At 39.8% G+C, this 21,830-nt stretch overlaps 1 protein-coding gene across 2 annotated transcripts in view; it reads left to right on the top strand.

Moving 5' to 3' along the window:
- BRCA1 (BRCA1 DNA repair associated) overlaps positions 1 to 21,830 on the top strand; it is a 59,495-nt gene that overhangs the window by 17,796 nt on the left and 19,869 nt on the right. For both annotated transcript variants that reach the window (XM_059907263.1, XM_059907262.1), the window contains exons 5-12: positions 868 to 956; positions 1,540 to 1,679; positions 2,758 to 2,860; positions 3,810 to 3,855; positions 5,223 to 5,299; positions 6,354 to 9,767; positions 10,184 to 10,272; positions 17,033 to 17,204. In XM_059907263.1, coding sequence (XP_059763246.1) covers positions 868 to 956; positions 1,540 to 1,679; positions 2,758 to 2,860; positions 3,810 to 3,855; positions 5,223 to 5,299; positions 6,354 to 9,767; positions 10,184 to 10,272; positions 17,033 to 17,204 — 4,130 coding nt within the window. The remainder of the gene's footprint in view (positions 1 to 867; positions 957 to 1,539; positions 1,680 to 2,757; positions 2,861 to 3,809; positions 3,856 to 5,222; positions 5,300 to 6,353; positions 9,768 to 10,183; positions 10,273 to 17,032; positions 17,205 to 21,830) is intronic.

Raw genomic sequence — 21,830 nt, 5'->3', positions numbered from 1 at the left:
ATCAGTAGAAAAATATATAAAAAAGGGTGTTTAGCTGACAGGGTAAATTATTTCTAAAGTCATTTTTCTGAAAATTTTACAGTACATCTGCCTTATACAGGTACTAGCAATTCATTGCCTTTTTCTAATCCTTCTAAATGATGCAAGAACTTGCAGTCTTATCTAATATAGGACTGTACCACCCTGCCCCCATTGTCCTGATCCTGCTTTTATTTTTCTTCCTTGCGTATATTTCTACTTATTTACACACACACATATGCAATGCATTTATATATTGTGTGTCCCTCTGGCCAGGATGTAAGCTCTATTGGGGCACTGGCTTTGTCTGTCTCAGTCAACACTGTTTTTCCAATGTTTGACACATAGTAGTCACTCAGATATGTAAATGAATAAATAAAGTATGTTGTCCTACAACTGTCCTAAACCAAAATCTCTCTTTGGACATTGTTATCTATCTATGATTTTGAAATAATGTAATCATCATTTGGCAGAAATCCCTGAGAGCTAGAAGTGGCAGTTTGGGTGGATGGGATTCAGATGTTAAGAATAATAAGTTCTCTATGCAGTGGATTTATATCTACTGTGGATTCAAAGTACTATTATTTTAGATAGTTATAGGCTTTTGGTAAGTTTGAATGGCCAAAAAAAATTATAAAAACAATCAATACTGCTATGTGGTTTTATTCTGCTGTCAATGATGTTTTGATTAGTGTAATGTCACTAATAGCTCTGTTCTTTTCATATAGTTTTTTTTTTTAACTGTTGCTACTTCTTTTTTTATTTGTTTACATGTCTTTCCTTATTTTAGTGTCCTTAAAAAGTTGGTAATCACTTGCTAAGTGTGTCTTTCAAACAATTTACTTTCAGAAGCCTACAAGAAAGTACAAGATTTAGTCAGCTTGTTGAAGAGCTATTGAAGGTCATTCATGCTTTTGAGCTTGACACAGGATTGCAGAGTAAGTGTTGCATAACCCCAGGGGCCAATGCTCAAGTGGCCATCTATTAAAATGGAAGTTTGTGGAATTATCTTATATGAATAGGTGATAAGACCTTTTGGTCTAGGTTAACTTTAGCTCTTTATCTGTAATCTATTTTTTAAATCATTCCCACTGGTCTCACACCTTATTTTATCCATCCTAAGATGCACGTTTTTTATTTGCACATCTCCAAAATTGGGAGCAATTTACCATCAATGGTGTGTCATTGTTTAATTTAGTGTTTTCTTTCTTAGTGGTACAGAAAATAATGGTGCATTTTATATCACTGGTATCTTAGTTTCAGTGAAATATGGTATTAATAGGCAAATTTGTTAGTATTAAGGTGGGAAAAAAAAGAGTAGAAATAACTTTGGTCTGTGTGTTCATTTCCTAGGAGTAGAACTTCTGAAGTTCATTTTTTAAAAAAGTATAGGCAACCTTTAATGCATTGTTTTAATATTGTACAACAAAGAGCATACACAGGCTTTCTCTTGGTTCTTTGCTTACAATTAATACATTTTTTTCTAACAGCAAAAATAATGTTTTCCTTTGTAATTCACAGTTGCAAACAGTTATAACTTTTCAAAAAAGGAAAATAACTCTCCTGAGCATCTGAAGGAGGAAGTTTCTATCATTCAAAGTATGGGCTACCGAAACCGGGCCAAAAGACTTCGACAGAGTGTACCTGAAAATCCTACCTTGGTAAGGCCATTTTTGTGTATTCTGATAACATCTCTTTATTGAGCACTTGGAATTGGTGAGTGTGCTAGATGCTTATGGATTTACATAAAAAGTCAGTAAACAAGGGAAGATGGTAAATTAAGTGGCCAAACAAGAGTTAAAGGAGACGAGAGAAGGTCCCCGGTTTTAGTGCTTTGTTCATTCTGATGAACATATTTTGGTTCATATCTGTCTAAGATAGCCACAAGGACACTGATGGTCAGCTTGCTAGTTTTTAAAATAACCATCTTATGGCAGTTCTCCAGGGACAAGGAATTATCTTCTATTTTATTGCCTCTGAAAAGTTGCCTGGAAAAAAAAAATTGGTTTTTAACATTTGAAAATTGCTTCAAGTTAAAAGTGTAATTGTCAAAGAAAATGCAGAGATTTGCGCTGTTGTTATTCATATGTGAATGAATAATGAAGATCTTAAAAATAATAGTTCTCTGGTTTCCCTGGTGGCGCAGTGGGGCAGTGGGTATGAGTCTGCCTGTTAATGCAGGGGACATGAATCCGAGCCCTGGTCCGGGAAGATCCCACATGCCGCGGAGCAACTAAGCCAGTGAGCCACAACTACTGAGTCTGCGCGTCTGGAGCCTGTGCTCCGCAACAAGAGAAGCCACTGCAATGAAGAGCCAGCGCACCATAGCGAAGAGTGGCCCCCGCTCACCACAGCTAGAGAAAGCCCGCGCACAGCAAAGACCCAATGCAGCCAAAAATAAATAAATAAATAAATAAATTAATTAATTAAAAAAGAAAGACAATGAAAAAAAAAACCAAAAAGAAAAAAAATGCTTTCCTTATCTTTAAAAATATTACACAGATAATACATATTTAGTTTAGAAAAATTTAGAACAACAGAGAGAGGGGAAAAGTATTCAAAGCACACAAAACTCATACATTCTGGTGTGTAGTTTGCGAAGTGTTTTTTTGAGGTGTCATAAATGTTAGCTAATTGATAATGGTCTATTTGTTTTGTCCATGGCTTTGAGTTTCTGTTAAGAAAAAAAAAGCACAGAACTGGCCAACAATTTGTTGATCATTCTTTACTGCTTAGCAGGAAACCAGTCTTAGTGTCCAGCTCTCTAACCTTGGAATTGTGAGATCTCTGAGGACAAAGCAGCAGATACAACCTCAGAAAAAGTCTGTCTACATTGAATTGGGTAAGAGTCTCAGATTTTGTAAGTTTAGAATAATAGTTGCTGGATTCCTTGTCTAAGAGTTTTACCAAAAACCTTGGTCACAATTTATACAGTGGCAGGGAGCTCTGGGAAGTGAAAATAAAATAATTTTACTAGCCTTATGGTGTGTTATAAATAATGTAAAAGATGCAGGTCTCACCTTAAAGAACCTTACTTTGTAAAGACAGCAAAAGAAAGGATGTCTGGTTATAAGTATGTGTAAATATACTTTGGAAATGTGGAGAGTAGGGCTAAGAAAGAATGTGATGAGTGGGCTACAGCATTTGGAGGGATCTAAGATAACTTGTACTAGACTAGAAAGACTTTTAAGAACAGCTGAGCTCAGTTCAAACAGGTCTCTCTATGTCTTATCGTTTAGAGTATATTTATAATTGGAAAGAACGGCCCTCCTTTGAGCTCCCAAGCACTAATGTTTGCCATAGTACTTATCAGATTCTTTTGAAATTTCTTGTGTCTTTTCCCCTTTTAAGACCATAAGTTCCTAGACAACAGGTATTGCCTCATAAAAATAATCAAAATAATTGTAATAGAGAATATTTAGGAGCACCTACTGTACTGTACACACTGGTGTGTTTTACTTGTGTAACTCATTTAAGATGCATGACAAACCTGAGGTGATTACTACTATTATACTTATTTTACAGATGAGGGAATTAAGGCACAGAGAGGTTAAGAAATTTTGCCAAGGTCGTAAAGCTAGTAAGTGACAGAGCTGTGATTCAAACCTGTGCTTATGACCACTTCTCTGTATTGCCTGACATATGTATCATTGTGCCTGCCATGTAGTGGGTGCTCAGTAAATATTTCTTGAAGATATGTTTTGCAACAAGTGTATTTTTTGAGTTTAACCCTTTCAATAAAAATCCTTTTATTGATTTGTTATTTGGGGGTATTTGGGGAATTTTTTTAGGATCTGATTCTTCTGAAGATACAGTTAATAAGGCCAGTTATTGCAGGTGAGTCAAAGAGAGCCTTTTTCTATGAAGCTGGCATTTTTGTATCTAGTTAATATTAAGGATTGGTATTTCTTTAGGTTAGAATCATGGCATAGGAATAGACCTTAAAGACCATCTACTTTAATCTCCTCATTTTATAGCTGAGAAAATATCCTTTTTAAAAATATTTATTTATTTATTTATTTATTTATTTTTGGTTGCGTTGGTTCTTCGTTGCTGCGCGCGGACTTTCTCTAGTTGCTGCGAGCGGGGGCTACTCTTCAGTGCAGTGCGCAGGCTTCTCATGGCGGTGGCTTCTCTTGTTGCAGAGCACAGGCTCTAGGTGCGCGGGCTTCAGTGGTTGTGGCATACGGGTTCAGTAGTTGTGGCTCGCGGGCTCTAGAGCACAGGCTCAACAGTTGTGGCACACGGGCTTAGCTGCTCCGCGGCATGTGGGATCTTCCCGGACCAGGGCTCGAACCCGTGTCCCTTGCATTGGCAGGCGGATTCTTAACCACTGCGCCACCAGGGAAGTCTAGAAAATACCCTTTTTGCTTCATTGGTTGGTTTCTTAGTAAAGAGTTTGAAAGAGTTTAAAGTAACAGTAGAACTATGCACAGACTTACTTCCAGCAGATGGTTGTGCCCTAGCTTAGTTCCTCGTGTATGGTAGTGTTGACTCAGTGATAATTGTGGCTGTTGAAAACATTAGAGTACTCAGTTTTCAATTCTTTCCTTCCTTTGTTCCTTTATTCCGTCTGTAACTCAAACTTTGTCTACCTAAATTAAACCATAATCTACAAGCAGCCCCCAACCGGGTTGTCAAATTGCTTTCCTTAGGAATTATTGCTTGACCCTAAGATCTGTGATGGTGTCATTGCCAATCAGATTTTGTTTGCAAATGACTTTTTCCTGATCTCTCAATTGGGAGAAAATGGTTTTTAGCCTGAAAAGAAGCACAGAAGGCAGTGCTGCAAAGTGGTGTGCTTTTGCATTCTATTGGAATGTCTGTTCCATCCCAGTGCTCCCTTTGTTTAGATAACTTTGTGCTTGTATTCTCATTAAGATATATTTTAAGTTTTGTTGGTTTTCTCTTTACTATCTTTTAGCTATTATTTGGCCATCATTTAAATTTTAGTTCTCATTTGTATGTTCATAAAGCAATGTTCTATACTACTGCTGTGATTTTTGTGACTGTATGTTCTCAGTCTTTGACCATTTCATTTTGAATAGAAGTTACCAAAGGAGAGCGCAGATTTCAAAAAGTAAATCAAATTGATCACCCTTATTGCAACCCTACCTAGAGGAGCTAAAATACTTGATCATGTGACAACTATGTGCGCATATAAACTACTGTTTCTCACTAAGGCTTCTGTCTTTTCCCTATAGTGTAGGAGACCATGAATTGTTAGAAATCACCCCCCAAGGAGCCAAGGCTGAAGCCAGTTTGAATCCTGCAAAAAAGGGTAATGGCAAGTCTTCCAACTTAACAGGCACTAAAGAAAGAATAGGTAGATGCGGTACTGTAATTAGATTATTCTGAAGAACCATTTGGGACGTTTATAATTCACAACATTTCTTGGCAGAGTTAGAATATCGTTCTTTCTCAGATGTCATGGTACAGCCTGACAATGGCACTAGACTGATATGGTTATAATAGTACCCTATGTAATTGGTTGTTGCCTTTACTTTTAACTGCTGTGTTTTTATTTCATACTTTGCATACTGGTATTTAGATAGAGGGAGTATGAGTCTGAAGACAGAACAGAGCACTATATGTCTGATGCCCAAACTGTACTTTTTTTTTTTGATTGAAGTAGAGTTGATTTACAATATTGTGTTAATTTCTGCTGTACAGCAAAGTGATTCAGTTTTACATATATATACATGTTTTGTAATATTATTTTCCATTATGGTTTATCACAGGATATTGAATATAGTTCCCTGTGCTATACAGTAGGATCTTATTATTTATCCATTCTATATATACTAGTTTGCATCTGCTAACCCCAAACTCCCCCTTCATCTCTCCTCCACCTTCCCTCCCCCTTAGCAACCACGTCTGTTCTCCATGTCTGTGAGTCTCAAACTGTGCTTTTAATTCACTGTTAGAGTTTAGCGAAATAGGAGGTATGGTTTATGAGTAGGGAGAATTCTGAAATTAAAATTCTAAGTATTTTGAGTGGAAATAATGAGAATCTAGATAAATAGGAATTAAGCAAAGGAGTATGAGCTACATCTTCAGTATACTTGATAGTGGAGGTGTCTCTAAGAATAGCCAGTTCCTTCATTCCCCCTCAACTAAGTTGTATTAAGTACATATTTTTTTCATAATAATTCAGTTTTTAAGCACCTTGGTTTTTGTTTTTTTTTTTTTAAACATCTTTATTGAAGTATAATTGCCTTACAATGGTGTGTTAGCTTCTGCTTTATAACAAAGTGAATCAGTTATACATATACAATATGTTCCCATTTCTCTTGCCTCTTGACCTTGGTTTTTTTGTTTTTTGTTTTTTCCAGCTGCTTGTGAGTTTTCTGAGAAGGACATAACAAAGGCTGAACATCATCAATTCAGTAATAAAGATTTGACCACCACTGAGAAGCATGAAACTGAGACGCATCCAGAAAAGTATCAGGGTATTTCTGTTTCAAACTTGCATGTGGAGCCATGTGGCACAGATACTCATGCCAGCTCATTACAACATGAAAACAGCAGTTTATTACTCACTAAAGACAGAATGAATGTAGAAAAGGCTGAATTCTGTAATAAAAGCAAAGAGCCTGTCTTAGCAAAGAGCCAACAGAGCAGATGGGCTGAAAGTAAGGACACATGTAATGATAGGCAGACTCCCAGTACAGAGAAAAAGGTAGTTCTGAATGCTGATCCCCTATATGGGAGAAAAGAACTGAATAAGCAGAAACCTGCATGCTCTGACAGTCCTAGAGATTCCCAAGAGTTTCCTTGGATAACAGTGAATAGTAGCATACAGAAAGTTAATGAATGGTTTTCCAGAAGTGATGAAATGTTAACTTCTAACGACTCACGTGATGGGGGATTTGAATCAAACACTGAAGTAGCTTGTGCAGTGGAAGTTCCAAAGGAAGTTGATGGATATTTGGGTTCTTCAGAGAAAATAGACTTAATGGCCAGTGATCCTCATGGTGCTTTAATACGTGAAAGTGAAAGAGTCCACTCCAAACCAGTAGAGAGTAATATTGAAGATAAAATATTTGGGAAAACCTATCGGAGGAAGGCAAGCCTCCCTAACTTGAGCCACATAGCTGAAGATCTAATTATAGGAGCATCTACTGTAGAACCTCAGATAACACAAGAGCGCCCCCTCACAAATAAACTAAAGCGTAAAAGGAGAAGTACATCAGGCCTTCATCCTGAGGATTTTATCAAGAAAGTCGATTTGGCAGTTATTCCAAAGACTCCTGAAAAAATAACTGAGGGAACTGACCAAACAGAGCAGAATGGTCATGGGATGCATGTTACTAGTAATGGTCCTGAGACTGAAATGAAAGGTGATTATGTTCAGAAAGAGAAAAATGCTAACCTAACAGAGTCATTGGAAAAACAATCTGCTTTCAGAACTAAGCCTGAACCTATAAGCAGCAGTATAGGCAATACAGAACTAGAATTGAATATCCATAGTTCAAAAGCACCTAAAAATAGGCTGAGGAGGAAGTCCTCTACCAGGAAGATTCATGCACTTGAACTAGTAGTCAGTAGAAACCCAAGCCCACCTAATCATACTGAACTACAAATTGATAGTTGTTCTAGCAGTGAAGAGATGAAGAAAAAACATTCCAGCCAAATGCCAGTCAGGCACGGCAAAAAGCTTCAATTCATGGGAGATAAAGCACCTACAACTGGAGCCAAGAAGAGTAACAAGCCACACGAACAAATAAATAAAAGACTTGCCAGTGACACTTATCCAGAACTAAATTTAACAAACATACCTGGTTTTTTTACTCACTGTTCTAGTTCTAATAAACTTCAAGAGTTTGTTAATCCTAGCCTTCAAAGAGAGGAGAACCTAGGAAAAATTCAAGTGTCGAATAGTACCAAAGACCCCAAAGATCTGACATTAAGTGGAGGAAAAGGTTTGCAAATTGAAAGATCTGTAGAGAGTACCAGTATTTCCTTGGTACCTGATACTGATTATGGCACTCAGGATAGTATCTCATTACTGGAAGCTGACACCCTAGGGAAGGCAAAGACAGCACCAAATCAACATGTGAGTCTGTGTGCAGCAATTGAAAGCCCCAAGGAACTTATCCATGGTTGTTCTAAAGATATTAGAAACGACACAGAGGACTTTCAGGATCCACTGGGACATGACATTAACCACATTCAGGAGGGGAGCATAGAAATGGAAGAGAGTGAACTTGATACACAGTATTTGCAGAATATGTTCAAGGTTTCAAAGCGTCAGACGTTTGCTCTGTTTTCAAATCCAGAAAAGGAATGTGCAGCAGTCTGTGCCCACTCTGGGTCCTTAAGGGAACAAAGTCCAAGAGTCCCTCCTGAATGCAGACAAAAAGAAGAAAATCAGGGAAAGAGTGAGTCTAAAATCAAGCATGTGCGGGCAATTAATACAACTGTGGACTTCCCTGTGGCTGGTCAAAAAGATAAGAAGCCGAGCGATCATGCCAAACGTAGCCCAAAAAGAGTAACTAGGCTTTGTCAGTCATCACAGTTCAGAGGCAACAAAACTGAGCTCGTTATTGCAAATAAACATGGGATTTCACAAAACCCATATCTTATACCATCACTTTCTCCCATCAGGTCATCTGTTAAAACTATATGTAAGAAAAACCTGTCAGAGGAAATGTTTGAGGAACCTGTAATGTCACCTGAAAGAGCAATGGAAAACGAGAGCATCATTCAAAGTACAGTGAACACAATTAGCCAAAATAACATTCGAGAAAGCACTTTTAAAGAAGTCAGCTCAAGCAGTATTAATGAAGTAGGTTCCAGTACTAATGAAGTAGGCTCTAGTATTAATGAAGTAGGTTCCAGTGGTGAAAACATTCAAGCAAAACTAGATAGAAACAGAGGACCTAAATTAAGTGCTTTGCTCAGATTAGGTCTTATGCAACCCGAAGTCTATAAGCAAAGTCTTCCTGTAAGTAACTGTCAACTTCCTGAAATAAAAAGGCAAGGAGAAAATGAAGGCACACTTCAGGCTGTTAATGCAGATTTCTCCCCACGTCTAATTTCAGATAATCTAGAACAACCTATGGGAAGAAGCCATGCTTCTCAGGTTTGTTCTGAGACACCTGATGACTTGTTAAATGATGACAAAATAAAGGAAAATAGCAACTTTGCTGAAAGTGACATTAAGGAAAGATCTGCTGTTTTTAGCAAAAGTGTCCAAAAAGGAGAATTCAGAAGGAGCCCTGGCCCTTTAGCCCATCATACATGTTTGGCTCAGGGTCACGAAAGAGGGGCTGAGTCCTCAGAAGAGAATGTGTCTAGTGAGGATGAAGAGCTTCCCTGCTTCCAACACTTACTTGGTAAAGTAACCAATACACTGTCTCCATCTACCAGACATAATGCTGTTGCCACAGAGGGTCTATCTAAGGAAACAGAGGAGAACCTAATATCATTGAAGAATAGCTTAAATGACTGCAGTGACCAGGTGACATCGGCAAAGGCATCCCAGGAACATAACCTTCATGAGGAAGCGAGATATTCTAATAGCTTATTTTCTTCACGGTGCAGTGCAGTGCAAGACTTGACCGCTAATACAAACACCCAGGATCCTTTCTTGATGTTTGATCCTCTTTCCAAACAAGTGTGGCATCAGTCTGAAAACCAGGAAGTTCTGAGTGACAAGGAATTGGTTTCAGATGATGACGAAAGGGAAACTGGCTTGGAAGAGGATAATCGCCAAGAAGAGCAGAGTGTGGATTCAGACATAGGTATTGGAACCAGGTTTTTGTGTTTGCCCCCGTCTATTTTATAGAAATGAACTAAATGTTTATGCCTTTGGGGGAGCACATTTTACGAGTTTCCAAGTACAATGAAAGTAACTGCTTCTTAAACTTTAAATATGTTCTTCCCAAGGTGCTTTTCCTCAAAAGTCCTTTACTCAGCTAGAACATCTTTTCTATTTGAATGAGATTTAATGCCCTAATTATTGGTGGACTTGCTTCTGGTTTTCATCCTTACGATCCCTAAGAGGAAATCCGGTGTCCCCAAGCAAAGAGTATAATCATTTTGTGTGACATGAAAGTGAAGTTTGTCCTGTCAATGAGAAGAAACAGGTACTGCAAGTTGGAGTATTTATTGGCTGTCTGTTTTTACAACTGAATCTCTATTTTTATTATCATTTAAGGTGAAGCAGCATCCGAGTATGAGAGTGAAACAAGCCTCTCTGAAGACTGTTTGGGGCTGTCCTCTCAGAGCGATATCTTAACCACTCAGGTAAAAAGCACATGGGGATGTGTGTGTGGTGTTCTCAGTGCTATGCATCCCTCATTCTTACATTTGCTTATATCACCTCTTAGAATTAACGGTATAACAGTTGTGTGTGGGACCTTGTCTCCTCAAATTGGATTGTAAGCACCGAGATGGAACACGTTACCTTCTATTTCATACACACACATACACACATGTACGTACCAACATGCTCACTGCAGAACACTAAATACTGAATTTAATGAATAAGTGAAACCTTCAAAACCCATTTGCCCTATAGCAAAAACATATATGAAAGCACTACTGTATCAAATAGAGGGGTGTGCTTCTTCTCAGTACCAAATTGACACCTACAGAGTTCTCTTCCTGTTAGACACTATCTAGCCTTTGACTGTTCGGTGGATACTTCTTTTTGTTTTTTCTTTTTAAATCGTATAGTTATTTGTTCTTCAGTGCCTGTAAGTCATCTTTTTTCTTTAAAAAAGTACACAATTTTACTTCTTTTCCTAGTGGTCAATATCCAATATTTTGGTGACTTGTGAGGGGGGGTAACAGCTTTGTCATATCTACAACATTTGGTAACATGAATATTTCAGTACTCCAGGCAGAATCGTCTCCTAGAAAAAGCATTCTCTACCACAGCATCTAAAAATTAACATCATATTCCTCACAGAACCTGGCTCTGTCTCCTAATTTTTATGTTGTAGGAGTGGCACCAAAATTTTCTAAGTTCTCATATTCAAAACTTCAGGCTCATTCAGCTTTTTTTTCTCCCCTCCCTTCCTTCCTTCCTTCCTTCCTTCCTTCCTTCCTTCCTTCCTTCCTTCCTCCCTTCCTCCCTTCCTTCCTCCCGCTGCGCCAGGTCTTTAGTTGTGCCATGTGGGATTTTTTTCGTTGCAGCATGTGGGATCTAGTTCCCTGACCAGGGATCGAACCCGGGCCCCCTGCATTGGGAGCGCAGAGTCTTAAATCTTAACCACTGGACCACCAGAGAAGACCCTCAACTTATTTTTTTAGAATATGGACACAGTGGTTGCTGGTGGTAATATTGGTGAGAGTTCTGTACCTGGCTGTGTTACTCTAGGCAATTTACTTATCATCTCTGAACTATAATATGCACATTCTTAAAATGGAGATATCTGGACCACCTTGAATCATCCTGCCATGACTTCTTTTTCTCACCTAAACCTTAAATACACCTTCAGCTGCTAGCAAAAAATGACATTTTTTTCTGAACTTCCTGAAATGCCAGATTAGATAAAACTGAGAAAAGCCGATAGTCTTATAATATTGTATATGTGCATCATAAAAAACTTAGAAAATACAGATAAATAAAAATCATCCCTGACGGTCCAGTGGTTAAGACTCCGTCCTTCCACTGCAGGGGCACGGGTTCCATCCCTGTCGGGGAACTAAGATCCCACATGCCGCAGGGCAACTAAGCCTGTGCGCCACTACTACTGAGCTTGCGCACCACAGCTAGAGAGCCCACTTGCCATAATGAAAGATCCTGCATGCCTCAACTAAGACCCGACGCAGCCAAAAATTTTTAAAAAAAAGATAAAAAAAGATTGGTTCGGTAAATTTTAACATTTATCTCTGGTATGATATACAAAAGATAGGTAATAGTTGTTGCCTTCAGGTGGGGAAATAGATGATTGGGAGAAGGAGAAGGAGGAAGCCTTACTTTTCTCTGAATATCCTTTTGTGCCTTGAATTTTATACCATGAACTTGTATTAATTATTTTTAAAATTAAATTCTATGCATTAAAAGTCATTACTATTAACTTATTGGTATATATTCTTTCTTCTTCCTATTGTACACAGGGGTGTGTGTGTGTGTGTATACCTTATCTTTAAAAAACATTCAGATGATACTCTACATACTTACATTGTTTTTACTATGTCACTAAATTTTCTTCAATGAATTTATTTATTTATTTATTTTTAAAAATTTATTTATTTATTTATTTTTGGCTGTGTTGGGTCTTCGTTTCTGTGCGAGGGCTTTCTCTAGTTGCGGCAAGCGGGGCCACTCTTCATCGCGGTGCGCGGGCCTCTCACTATCGTGGCCTCTCTTGCTGCGGAGCACAGGCTCCAGACGCGCAGGCTCAGTAGCTGTGGCTCACGGGCCTAGTTGCTCCGCAGCATGTGGGATCTTCCCAGACCAGGGCTCGAACCCGTGTCCCCTGCATTATCAGGCAGATTCTCAACCACTGCGCCACCAGGGAAGCCCCCAATGAATTTATTTTTAACTACTATATAGTATTCTTTCCTTGTGTACACCATGATTTATTCAACCTATTGCTGAATATGAGGGTTTCAGGGCAAGAGACACAGTTTGCTATCATGTACAGCACTGTATTATTATCTTTTTAAAAAAAAAATATTTATTTATTTGGTTGCACTGGGTCTTAGTTGCAGCAGGCGGGCTCCTTAGTTGCAGCTCGCTGGCTCCTTAGTTGCAGCACACGGGCTCCTTAGTTGTGGCGTGCAAACTCTTATTTGCGGCATGCATGTGGGATCTAGTTCCCTGACCAGGGATCGAACCCAGGCCCCCTGCATTGGAAGTGCAGAGTCTTATTCACTGTGCCACTAGGGAAGTCCCTGTAGTATTATCTTGATAGCTAAATATTTGCCCACATCCCCAATGACTTCCTTAGTATAAATTCCTAGGACTGGAATTTTGCTGTTTGAGACATGTTATTAAATTGTCCTTTAGAAAGACTGAACCAAGCTGTGCTCTTCCAGCCCCTGTGGTACTTGGTAGCTCCCATTTTCCTATACCTTTGCCAACACCGGGTAGTATCCAGTTCTAAACTTCTGAGTCTTGGCATTGCTATGAGGCCTATAGATAGAGGGCTTGTCTTCTACTGCCTGTTTTCAACACAGAGCAAATCCCTCTAGGACTGAAGCCTGCTGGAGTCAGGAAGAAACCTCTGAGACCACTGCCTGTTCTGTGCCTGAATTGTCACCTGTATTCTCCACTTCTGCAGGATTGCCATGGTGGCTAAATTAATGAAAAGATTTTGGAGTCCTTTTCTTTTTTTTTCTTTTTTGGCTGTGCTGCACAGCTTGCAGGATCTTAGTTCCCCAGCCAGGGATCGAACCTGTTCCTCCTGCAGTGGAAGCGCAGAGTCCTAACCACTAGACCGCCAGGGAATTCCCTAGGAGGCCTTTTCTCTGTTTGCAATTACTATGATCCTTTCTCGGTGTGGATTTGGGGCTCTGTCAACATGACTTTCACCTTTTTATCCCTTGTGTTTTAGAGTTGTAGTGTTCGGTTTCTGGTTCCATCTGCCTTAGCCATATTGTATAATATTTGACATTCAATAAACTACCTCCTTGTCTTCTATATTTCTGATCTTGTTCCCAGAGGTATATGTCTATTTGTTCAAGATTCATTTGATAACCTGTTTTTATCAAGCATCTACCCAAAACAGAGCCAAAGTCAGATTTCAGGGCTAACTTAAATCTAGAGTAGCTCCAACAAGCAAAATGATTGAAGTGGGATCTTTTCCCAAGGTCTGTTTATACAGAACTGGGGAGACATATATAGGAGATAAATCCTAATTTCGTATCATTAGTATCTGTTCTTTATCAAAGACTGATTAACTATATTTATTCATTAATTCATTTCTGCATTAAACATTTACTAAATGCTTACTGCCTGCTGGGTGTTGGGGATACAAAAATGATTAAGGAAGGATGCCATCCATCTAGGAGGAACAGGTATTCCACTTCGGTATACATGTGCACTAGCAGTATAAATGAAGCACTGAGGGGTCATCTGTTCCTGACAGGAGATGTATTATTGGTGGGGACTTCTGAAGGAGATATTCAAGCTGGACCTTAAAAGATGAGAAGAATTTTTTCCAGGTGGAAAGAGAAGAGAGGCAGTAAATCAAGGCAAAGGCACAGAGGCATGAAATCATGCCCAGGAAACACAAAGTTGTCCCATGTGACTGGAAAACAGGGCATATGTGGTGGTTTTGGGAAGAAACAAGAGATAAGATCAGAGTGTGGAGGCCCTTTTGATTGACTGATTGATTGATTTTGGGCTGAGCTGGGTCTTCGTTGCTGTGCACGGGTTTTCTCTAGTTGCGGCGAGTGGGGGCTACTCTTCGTTGTGGTGCCTGGGCTTCTCATTGCGGTGGCTTCTTTTATTGCAGAGCACAGGCTCTAGGTGCACAGGCTTCAGTAGTTCTGGCACGCGGGCTTCAGTAGTTGTGGCTCATGGGCTCTAGAGTGCAGGCTCAGTAGTTGTGGCACACGGGCTTAGTTGCTCCGCGGCATGTGGGATCTTCCCGGACCAGGGCTCGAACCCGTGTCCCTTGCATTGGCAGGCGGATTCTTAACCACTGCGCCACCAGGGAAGCCCGTGAAGGCCTTTTTGAATGCTGTGCTTAGGAATTTGGAATTTATCATGAGAGCAATAACGAGTAATAATTATACAGTATTCAGAAAGTGTTAACTTTTTATATGAGCAGTTGTATACAACTAAGCTCCAAATGGAAAAAAGAGACATGATAAACATGGCTTTTAGGGAACTTTAGCTGTATTAAAAGTAGATATCAGAGTAGCACAGTGGGAATAGAAAAGAAAAGTAGGACTAATTCAAGAAACACAAGAATTAGAATCAAGAAAACTTGGTAACCAATTTGGGTTTAGTCTCCCAAATGTATCAGGCCAATTGCCTGCAGGGGAATTTGTCCAAGTTATAAAGTAACTGCTTTGGGAAAACCCAAAGGAAAGTTATCTACCTATAATTCTCCCATTACTTTTCTGATTTTCTAACCTATTTAATGGCCACAGAAGTTAGATGTGATGGTTGTGGCAGTAGTGCCTGATAGAGCTCCTTGAAGCTAATTAGGTATCCTGGTTTCATTCCAGATTTACTGAGGTGAGCCCTAGCTAGGATTTGATCAGTGATGGAACTACTCACAAGACACCACGTGGTGGCAATGGTGCTGCTGTGGACATTGGCAGCAAAGCAGTCTCAGTGCAGCAGTGGAAGCCTTTGTGGAGCAGGGAAAGCTTTTCCCAGTCATAAAAACCTCCTAAAAACTGTGAACTCAGTGTAGCAGGAGAAAGTAGATGGCTTGTTTTTAGTAGAGGGCAAAGTCATTTGCAAGGATCAGAAGAAACAGGGTGAGGGCTTCCCTGGTGGCGCAGTGGTTGAGAATCTGCCTGCCAACGCAGGGGACACGGGTTCGAGCCCTGGTCTGGGAAGATCCCACATGCCGCGGAGCAACTAGGCCCGTGCGCCACAATTACTGAGCCTGCGCGTCTGGAGCTTGTTCTCCGCAACGAGAGGCCGCGAGAGTGAGAGGCCCGCGCACCGCGACGAAGAGTGGCCCCCGCTTGCCGCAACTAGAGAAAGCCCTCGCACAGAAACGAAGACCCAGCACAGCCAAAAATAAATAAATAAATAAAAAATAAAAATAAAGGAATTCCTTTAAAAAAAAAAAAAAAAGAAGAAGAAGAAGAAACAGGGTGAAACAATCTGTTTCCCCAGGGTTTGCTGGCAACCACACATGCTCCTTCTAAAAGTAATGAAGAAATGTATATTTTGGAGAGCTTCTTACTTACCAAATACTTCGCTTGTCAAAAACCTTAGACTTAGCAGGTTTCTTCTTCATATGGAGAAATAAGCATCAGGAGCCTCATGAGCAAGAGGAGCCCATTATCTTGAATTGAAAACGATAACTGGCCTTACAGGCTTTCTGAGGGCTCTTTCTGCTGGATCCTTCCATGTAGCCGGTTCTTCTCTGCAGCGATCTCTAGGTACCCTGTCCCCATCTAGAATGGCAGCACTATTCTAGGGCTGTATCCCCAGTGCCTAACACATAATAGGTGGTCAACAAATAGTTGATGAATGAATAAATAGATAAATTAATGAATTAGCTCTTTGCTTGTTCTGTTAGAAACTAAATGTTCAAAGAAGCCCAGAAAAGGAAGAGACCTCACAAGCCAGAGATTAGACATTTTTATATGGACTAACCCAAATCTCTTATGAGCGCCACAATACCAAATTTTTGAAATGCAGCCTGTGGAAGATGTTAACAGAATCAGGCTAATTTTAAATACCAAAAGTGTTTTAAGTACCGTATTTTTTCACTCCCTAGCTTTAAAAGAAAATAACCAACTTCAAAGGACATCACAATAAAACAAGCCTATTTGGGAGAGTTTGAGGAATTTTTTTCTCCCCCTCTAACATCTTTCTGAAATAATTTCATGGGCATTAATTGCATGAATATGGTCCGATTAAAAGGTGCTCAGGGCTTCCCTGGTGGCGCAGTGGTTAAGAATCCGCCTACCAATGCAGGGGACACGGGTTTAAGCCCTGGTCCAGGAAGATCCCACGTGCCACAGAGCAACTAAGCGCATGCACCACGACTGAGCCTGCGCTCCAGAGCCCGCGTGCCACAACTACTGAAGCCTGCGCGCTTAGAGCCCGTGCTCTGCAACAAGAGAAGCTGCCACAATGAGAAGCCCGCTCTCCACAAGGAAGAGTACCCCTGCTCAACACAACTAAAGAAAGACCACGCGCAGCAATGAAGACCCAACGCAGCCATAGATAAATAGATAAATAAATAAATAAATAAATAAATAAATTTTTAAAAAGGTGCTCAGCCAGAACTCGTAATTCCATACAAGGTGATTTCAAGTCCCATGCTGAAATTAATTGGTGTAACATATTCTTGTTTTTTGGCAAGTTTCTAAAAGAGTATAACTTTCTTGGTGTCGTTTCTCGTGTCTGCAGCAGAGGGATACCATGCAAGATAACCTGCTGAAGATCCAGCAGGAAATGGCCGAACTGGAAGCTGTGTTAGAGCAGCACGGGAGCCAGCCTTCTCACAGCTCCCCTTCCCTCATAGCCGATTCTTGTGCCCCTGAGGACCTGCTAAATCTGGAACAAAACACATCAGAAAGAGGTTTGTAACATTGGCCCAACTGTTACCTTAAGCAAAATTCTTCCCTCCCTAAGCCTTTATCTCTTTCTGAAAAGTATGGACCCAGCTCCAACATTTGATGATCTTTGCTCAGCAGATATTTGCTGAGTCACTCCGTGGGGAATCTTAGAGCCTTGCTTCTAGTCCCTGCTTACAACTAATTTACCATTCAGAGGGCCCAGGACAGTCAGTAAGCATCGTCATCTGAGTACCCACAGTAAGGAAATGCTATGGGGCGCCCACAGGAAGCCGAGTGTCATGGGGCAGATTGGAAATAGGTAACCCCATCATTTTAGAAAGCTTATAAAAAAACCACTCAGACATGTTTCTTATAGCACTGGTGTCAGATCACAAAGTCCTATTTAATCTACTTTCTGGCTTATAGAGAGAGACGTCTATATATACTTCAGGAACTGCACCTTGATCCACAGAAAGCCCAATTATGTGGCAGAGACAGGTGCTTTATAACAACATGATTGTTATCAACAAGACGAGGCATTTGGAGTAACTGGGCAGGTGGAGCTGCTCTGAGCTGACTCCCTATAAGAAGTGAGCACCGAGCTGAGAAATAACCTGGCATAAAGGAAGGAAAGTGAGATGAAAATTTGAGTTTTAACTGGAAATAAGCCTGTGAAAAACAACACATCAGGCAGGGTTTTAAACAGGGGCAAATACACAGACACGCAGTGAGAGGCTAGGCATAGGCCTGGGTTCCAGGAGGGAGCTGATGCTTAGGAACTAGCACTCCCAGAGTGCTAGCTACCCAGCTAACTTAGTGTTAAAAGTCCCTTCTTCATTCTCCCTTCCTCAGGCCTACAGGGGGCCAAAGGGCCTTCCTTTGAGTCTTTCTAGGAACTCTACTCTTAATTACTCAGGAGAGTGGCGTTGGTCCCGGAGTGTGCCTTGTAGTGTTTTTATGTTCAGAGAGAAACAGTAAGTAGCTCATGCATGAGAAGCTAGGAACTCTGTTGCTATGGCAGTGGTTCAAAATGTATTTCCTTAAATGCATTCTTTGTAACTATCTTCATTTAGTTCATCTCCCAGATAATGTAGCCCCAAGTCTCGTCACCATCACAGTTCTCGTTGGTGCTTTCACCACCTCCAATCTAAAAACAGACTAGACTTTCAATTTTAATGCACCAGATGTAAAATGTTATTGTCTGGCTTTGAATATGTGTGTGAATCTACTATCTCATTTTTGTTTTGTGGGGGGGGGAGTTTATTTTTTCCTGAAGATCTGTACACAAAATGTTTCTTTTCTTTTTTTTTTTTTAACATCTTTATTGGAGTATAATTGTTTTACAATGGTGTGTTAGTTTCTGCTTTATAACAAAGTGAATCAGTTATACATATACATATGTTCCCATATCTCTTCCCTCTTGCATCTCCCTCCCTCCCGCCCTCCCTATCCTACACCTCTAGGTGGTCACAAAGCACAGAGCTGATCTCCCTGTGCTATGCGGTTGCTTCCCACTAGCTATCTATTTTACGTTTGTTAGTGTATATATGTCCATGCGACTCTCTCTCTTTGTCACATCTTACCCTTCCCCCTCCCCATATCCTCAAGTCCATTCTCTAGTAGGTCTGTGTCTTTATTCCCATCTTGCCACTAAGTTCTTCATGACCTTTTTTTTTTTTTTCCTTAGATTCCATATATATGTGTTAGCATACTGTATTTGTTTTTCTCTTTCTGACTTACTTCACTCTGTATGACAGACTCTAACTCCATCCACCTCACTACAAATAACTCCGTTTCGTTTCTTTTTATGGCTGAGTAATATTCCATTGTATATATGTGCCACATCTTCTTTATCCATTCATCCGATGACGGACACTACAAAATGTTTCTTTGTGGCTTTTTTTTTTTCCTAAGTGCTATACTTTTATATATTCTATTTACTATGGATTTGAAAAACTCTGAAAATTTCTTCTGAATTTCTATATAAAACATTTTTTTTTACGAAAGAGCTTTTACTCTATCCTTTGTGGTAAACTTATTCATTGGTCTATTTGCTCATGAAATTATAACATCCTCAGAGTTTTGAGGTAGGTGGGTAAATGTTGAGAGGAGGGAGGAGAGGCTTATGAGAATTTCTCCATTTAAAAAAAAGTGTCCCCTCTCCCAACTCCACAGAGAGTGTCTGCCATGGCCACTTATATTTGTACAACTTGAATATGTTGTTCAAATTGCTCAAATGCTACTTCTCAAGGAGATCACCTATAACCACGGTATTTTTTATTGTAATTTTTGTTTCTGACTTTTCCAGCCCCACTTTACCCTGTTATACTGTTATGTTTTTTCATAGCCCTTATTAACCTTTTTTTTTTTTTTAATTTATTTTTGGCTGCGTTGGGTCTTCGTTGCTGCGCTCCGGCTTTCTCTAGTTGTGGTGAGCGGGGGCTACTCTTCGTTGGGGTGCAGGCTGCACATTGCGATGGCTTCTCTTGTTGCAGAGCACAGGCTGTAGGCGCGCAGGCTTCAGCAGTTGCGGCTCGAGGGCTCTAGAACGCAGGCTCAGTAGTTGTGGCACATGGGCTTAGTTGCTCCGCAGCTTGTGGGATCTTCCCGGACCAGGGCTTGAACCTGTGTCCCCTGCATTGGCAGGCGGATTCTTAACCACTGCACCACCAGGGAAGGCCCTTAACTTTTAACAATATCTAATTTGTTTTGCATGTTGTTTAGAGTTCCTCCTTACCTCCCACTAGAATGTAGGCTCCATGTGGGCAGAGAACCCTTACACCTGAGCCTGGAACACAGTAGGCGCTCAATAAATACTTTAATTCACATGATTAAAACTCTGAAGCCCACTCTAGAGTTACTGAAAGAAAATTTCTGGGTATTTTGGAAATTCTGGAATTTTGTGGCTTTATTTCTGAAACATTTTGAGCATCAACTTAATAGCAGCTCAAGTTTTGTGCCTTTTTCCCTCTTAAATTGGTGTGAGTCTAACTGAAATTCAAGCAAACTTCTTAATCCTGGGAAAAGGAGTTTTGTTTACCTTCAGCTGTACTAAAATGACTTATTCTTTAAATAAATGTTTTATTTTTGAATAACTTTAGATTTACAGAAAAGCAGCAATGATAGTACAGAGAGTTCCTACAGGAACTCTACCCCTTACCTAGTTTCAGTTTCCCCTAATGTTGTCATCTTACATTACCATGGTACTTTTGTCAGAACGAAGAAACCAACATTGGCACATTACTAGTAATGAGCGAAACTCTAGACTTAATCAGATTTCACCAGTTTTTACTTTTTAAGTATCCGTATTCTTAATGATGATGACAGCTCCTTTTCCAGGATCTTTACATCAAATGTCCTGCCCTCAGCCTAGATCTGCCCTACTGTTTACCTAAGGGTCATTCCCAAGCCTGCATAATATTTTTGTGCAAACGTGTATTCTTACCCATTATGAATGATGTGTACCTCCCTCTGCAGGTAAAGCTATTTCATATCAGGCACTTTGTTTTTATTTTTGTTTTGTTTTTTTCCTCCTGAATTACCTGTCATTCATAAAGCAAACATTAGCATTTGTAACATCGTAGTCCATTACAGCTGAAATGATTTTCAGACACATCTGAGCTTTTCTGCCCTACAGTACGTTCATTCCTGAAAGCTTATAGTTTATCATTTCTCAATATCTCTTTCCACCTCTTCAATGTCTTTCTCTTTGATTCTTCCCAATACTTTTCAACAATGCTTATTAGCACCTAATAGGCAGTCAGTAAATTTATTAAATGTTTGGTCTGGCCCATATTCCCTACCCATGAAGAATATAACATATTAAGACCCACAGGTGAAGGAATGATTTCAGGGGGGACTACAGTACTGTTCCAGTACTTGGGCTCTGGATCACTGCATCTATGAAATAAGGATTAAGGAAAAAGAAGAGCAGAAAAGTTTTTCCCTGTATTTTTTAGGTACTGTTGAGTTATTGAATCCTAACTCAGGTTAGCTTATTTTCTTTGTACCTTGGGCCCCATTGTAGTGAAAAGAGGAACTTGTATGTTAAATGTCCAGGTGATGGAACGACTTTTTAATGTCTGTTTTTGTGTCTGAGGCCTTTCCCTCCCCACCCTTTCACTTAAAAAAATAAAAAATAAAAAAGCCCTCTCCAGTAGTTCATTCTGTCACTTTGCTGTACACCAGAAACTAACACAACATTGTAAATCAACTATACTTCAATAGGTTTTTTTTTTAATTAAAAAAAATAATTAATTCTGTTTGGTGTGATTCCTTAGACATTGCACATTACCTTTTATCAGTGATCACTTTGTATTTAGGGGGGAAATGATGCCTATATTAAAAAGTTTACATTCCAGTTGAAAGAAAAACCTGCTGGTTCATGGTTAGACCCTTCTTTGTTTCAGCACCTTACAGTAGCTCCAGGCAGGGTTCTTGTGTTCCTAGAAACTCACAGGTCCAGAAAAGAAGACTATAAAGGAAACTATAAATAATGTATTTGAGGATTAACTCAGGAAATCAATGATTATTTCCCCCCAGGCTACCCAGTGTCTTAAAAAAATAGTTTAATTAACACAGCCCTTTGTTTAAATTTTTCTGCCTTTATTTATGGATTTTGGCTTTTCTAATAAAAGCTCAAAATAAAT

This window comes from Balaenoptera ricei, chromosome 20 (assembly GCF_028023285.1).
Source record: "Balaenoptera ricei isolate mBalRic1 chromosome 20, mBalRic1.hap2, whole genome shotgun sequence".
Taxonomy (NCBI): Eukaryota; Metazoa; Chordata; class Mammalia; order Artiodactyla; family Balaenopteridae; genus Balaenoptera; species Balaenoptera ricei.
Note: the sequence above shows the minus strand (reverse complement) of the source record. Positions and strands in the feature narration are given on the sequence as shown.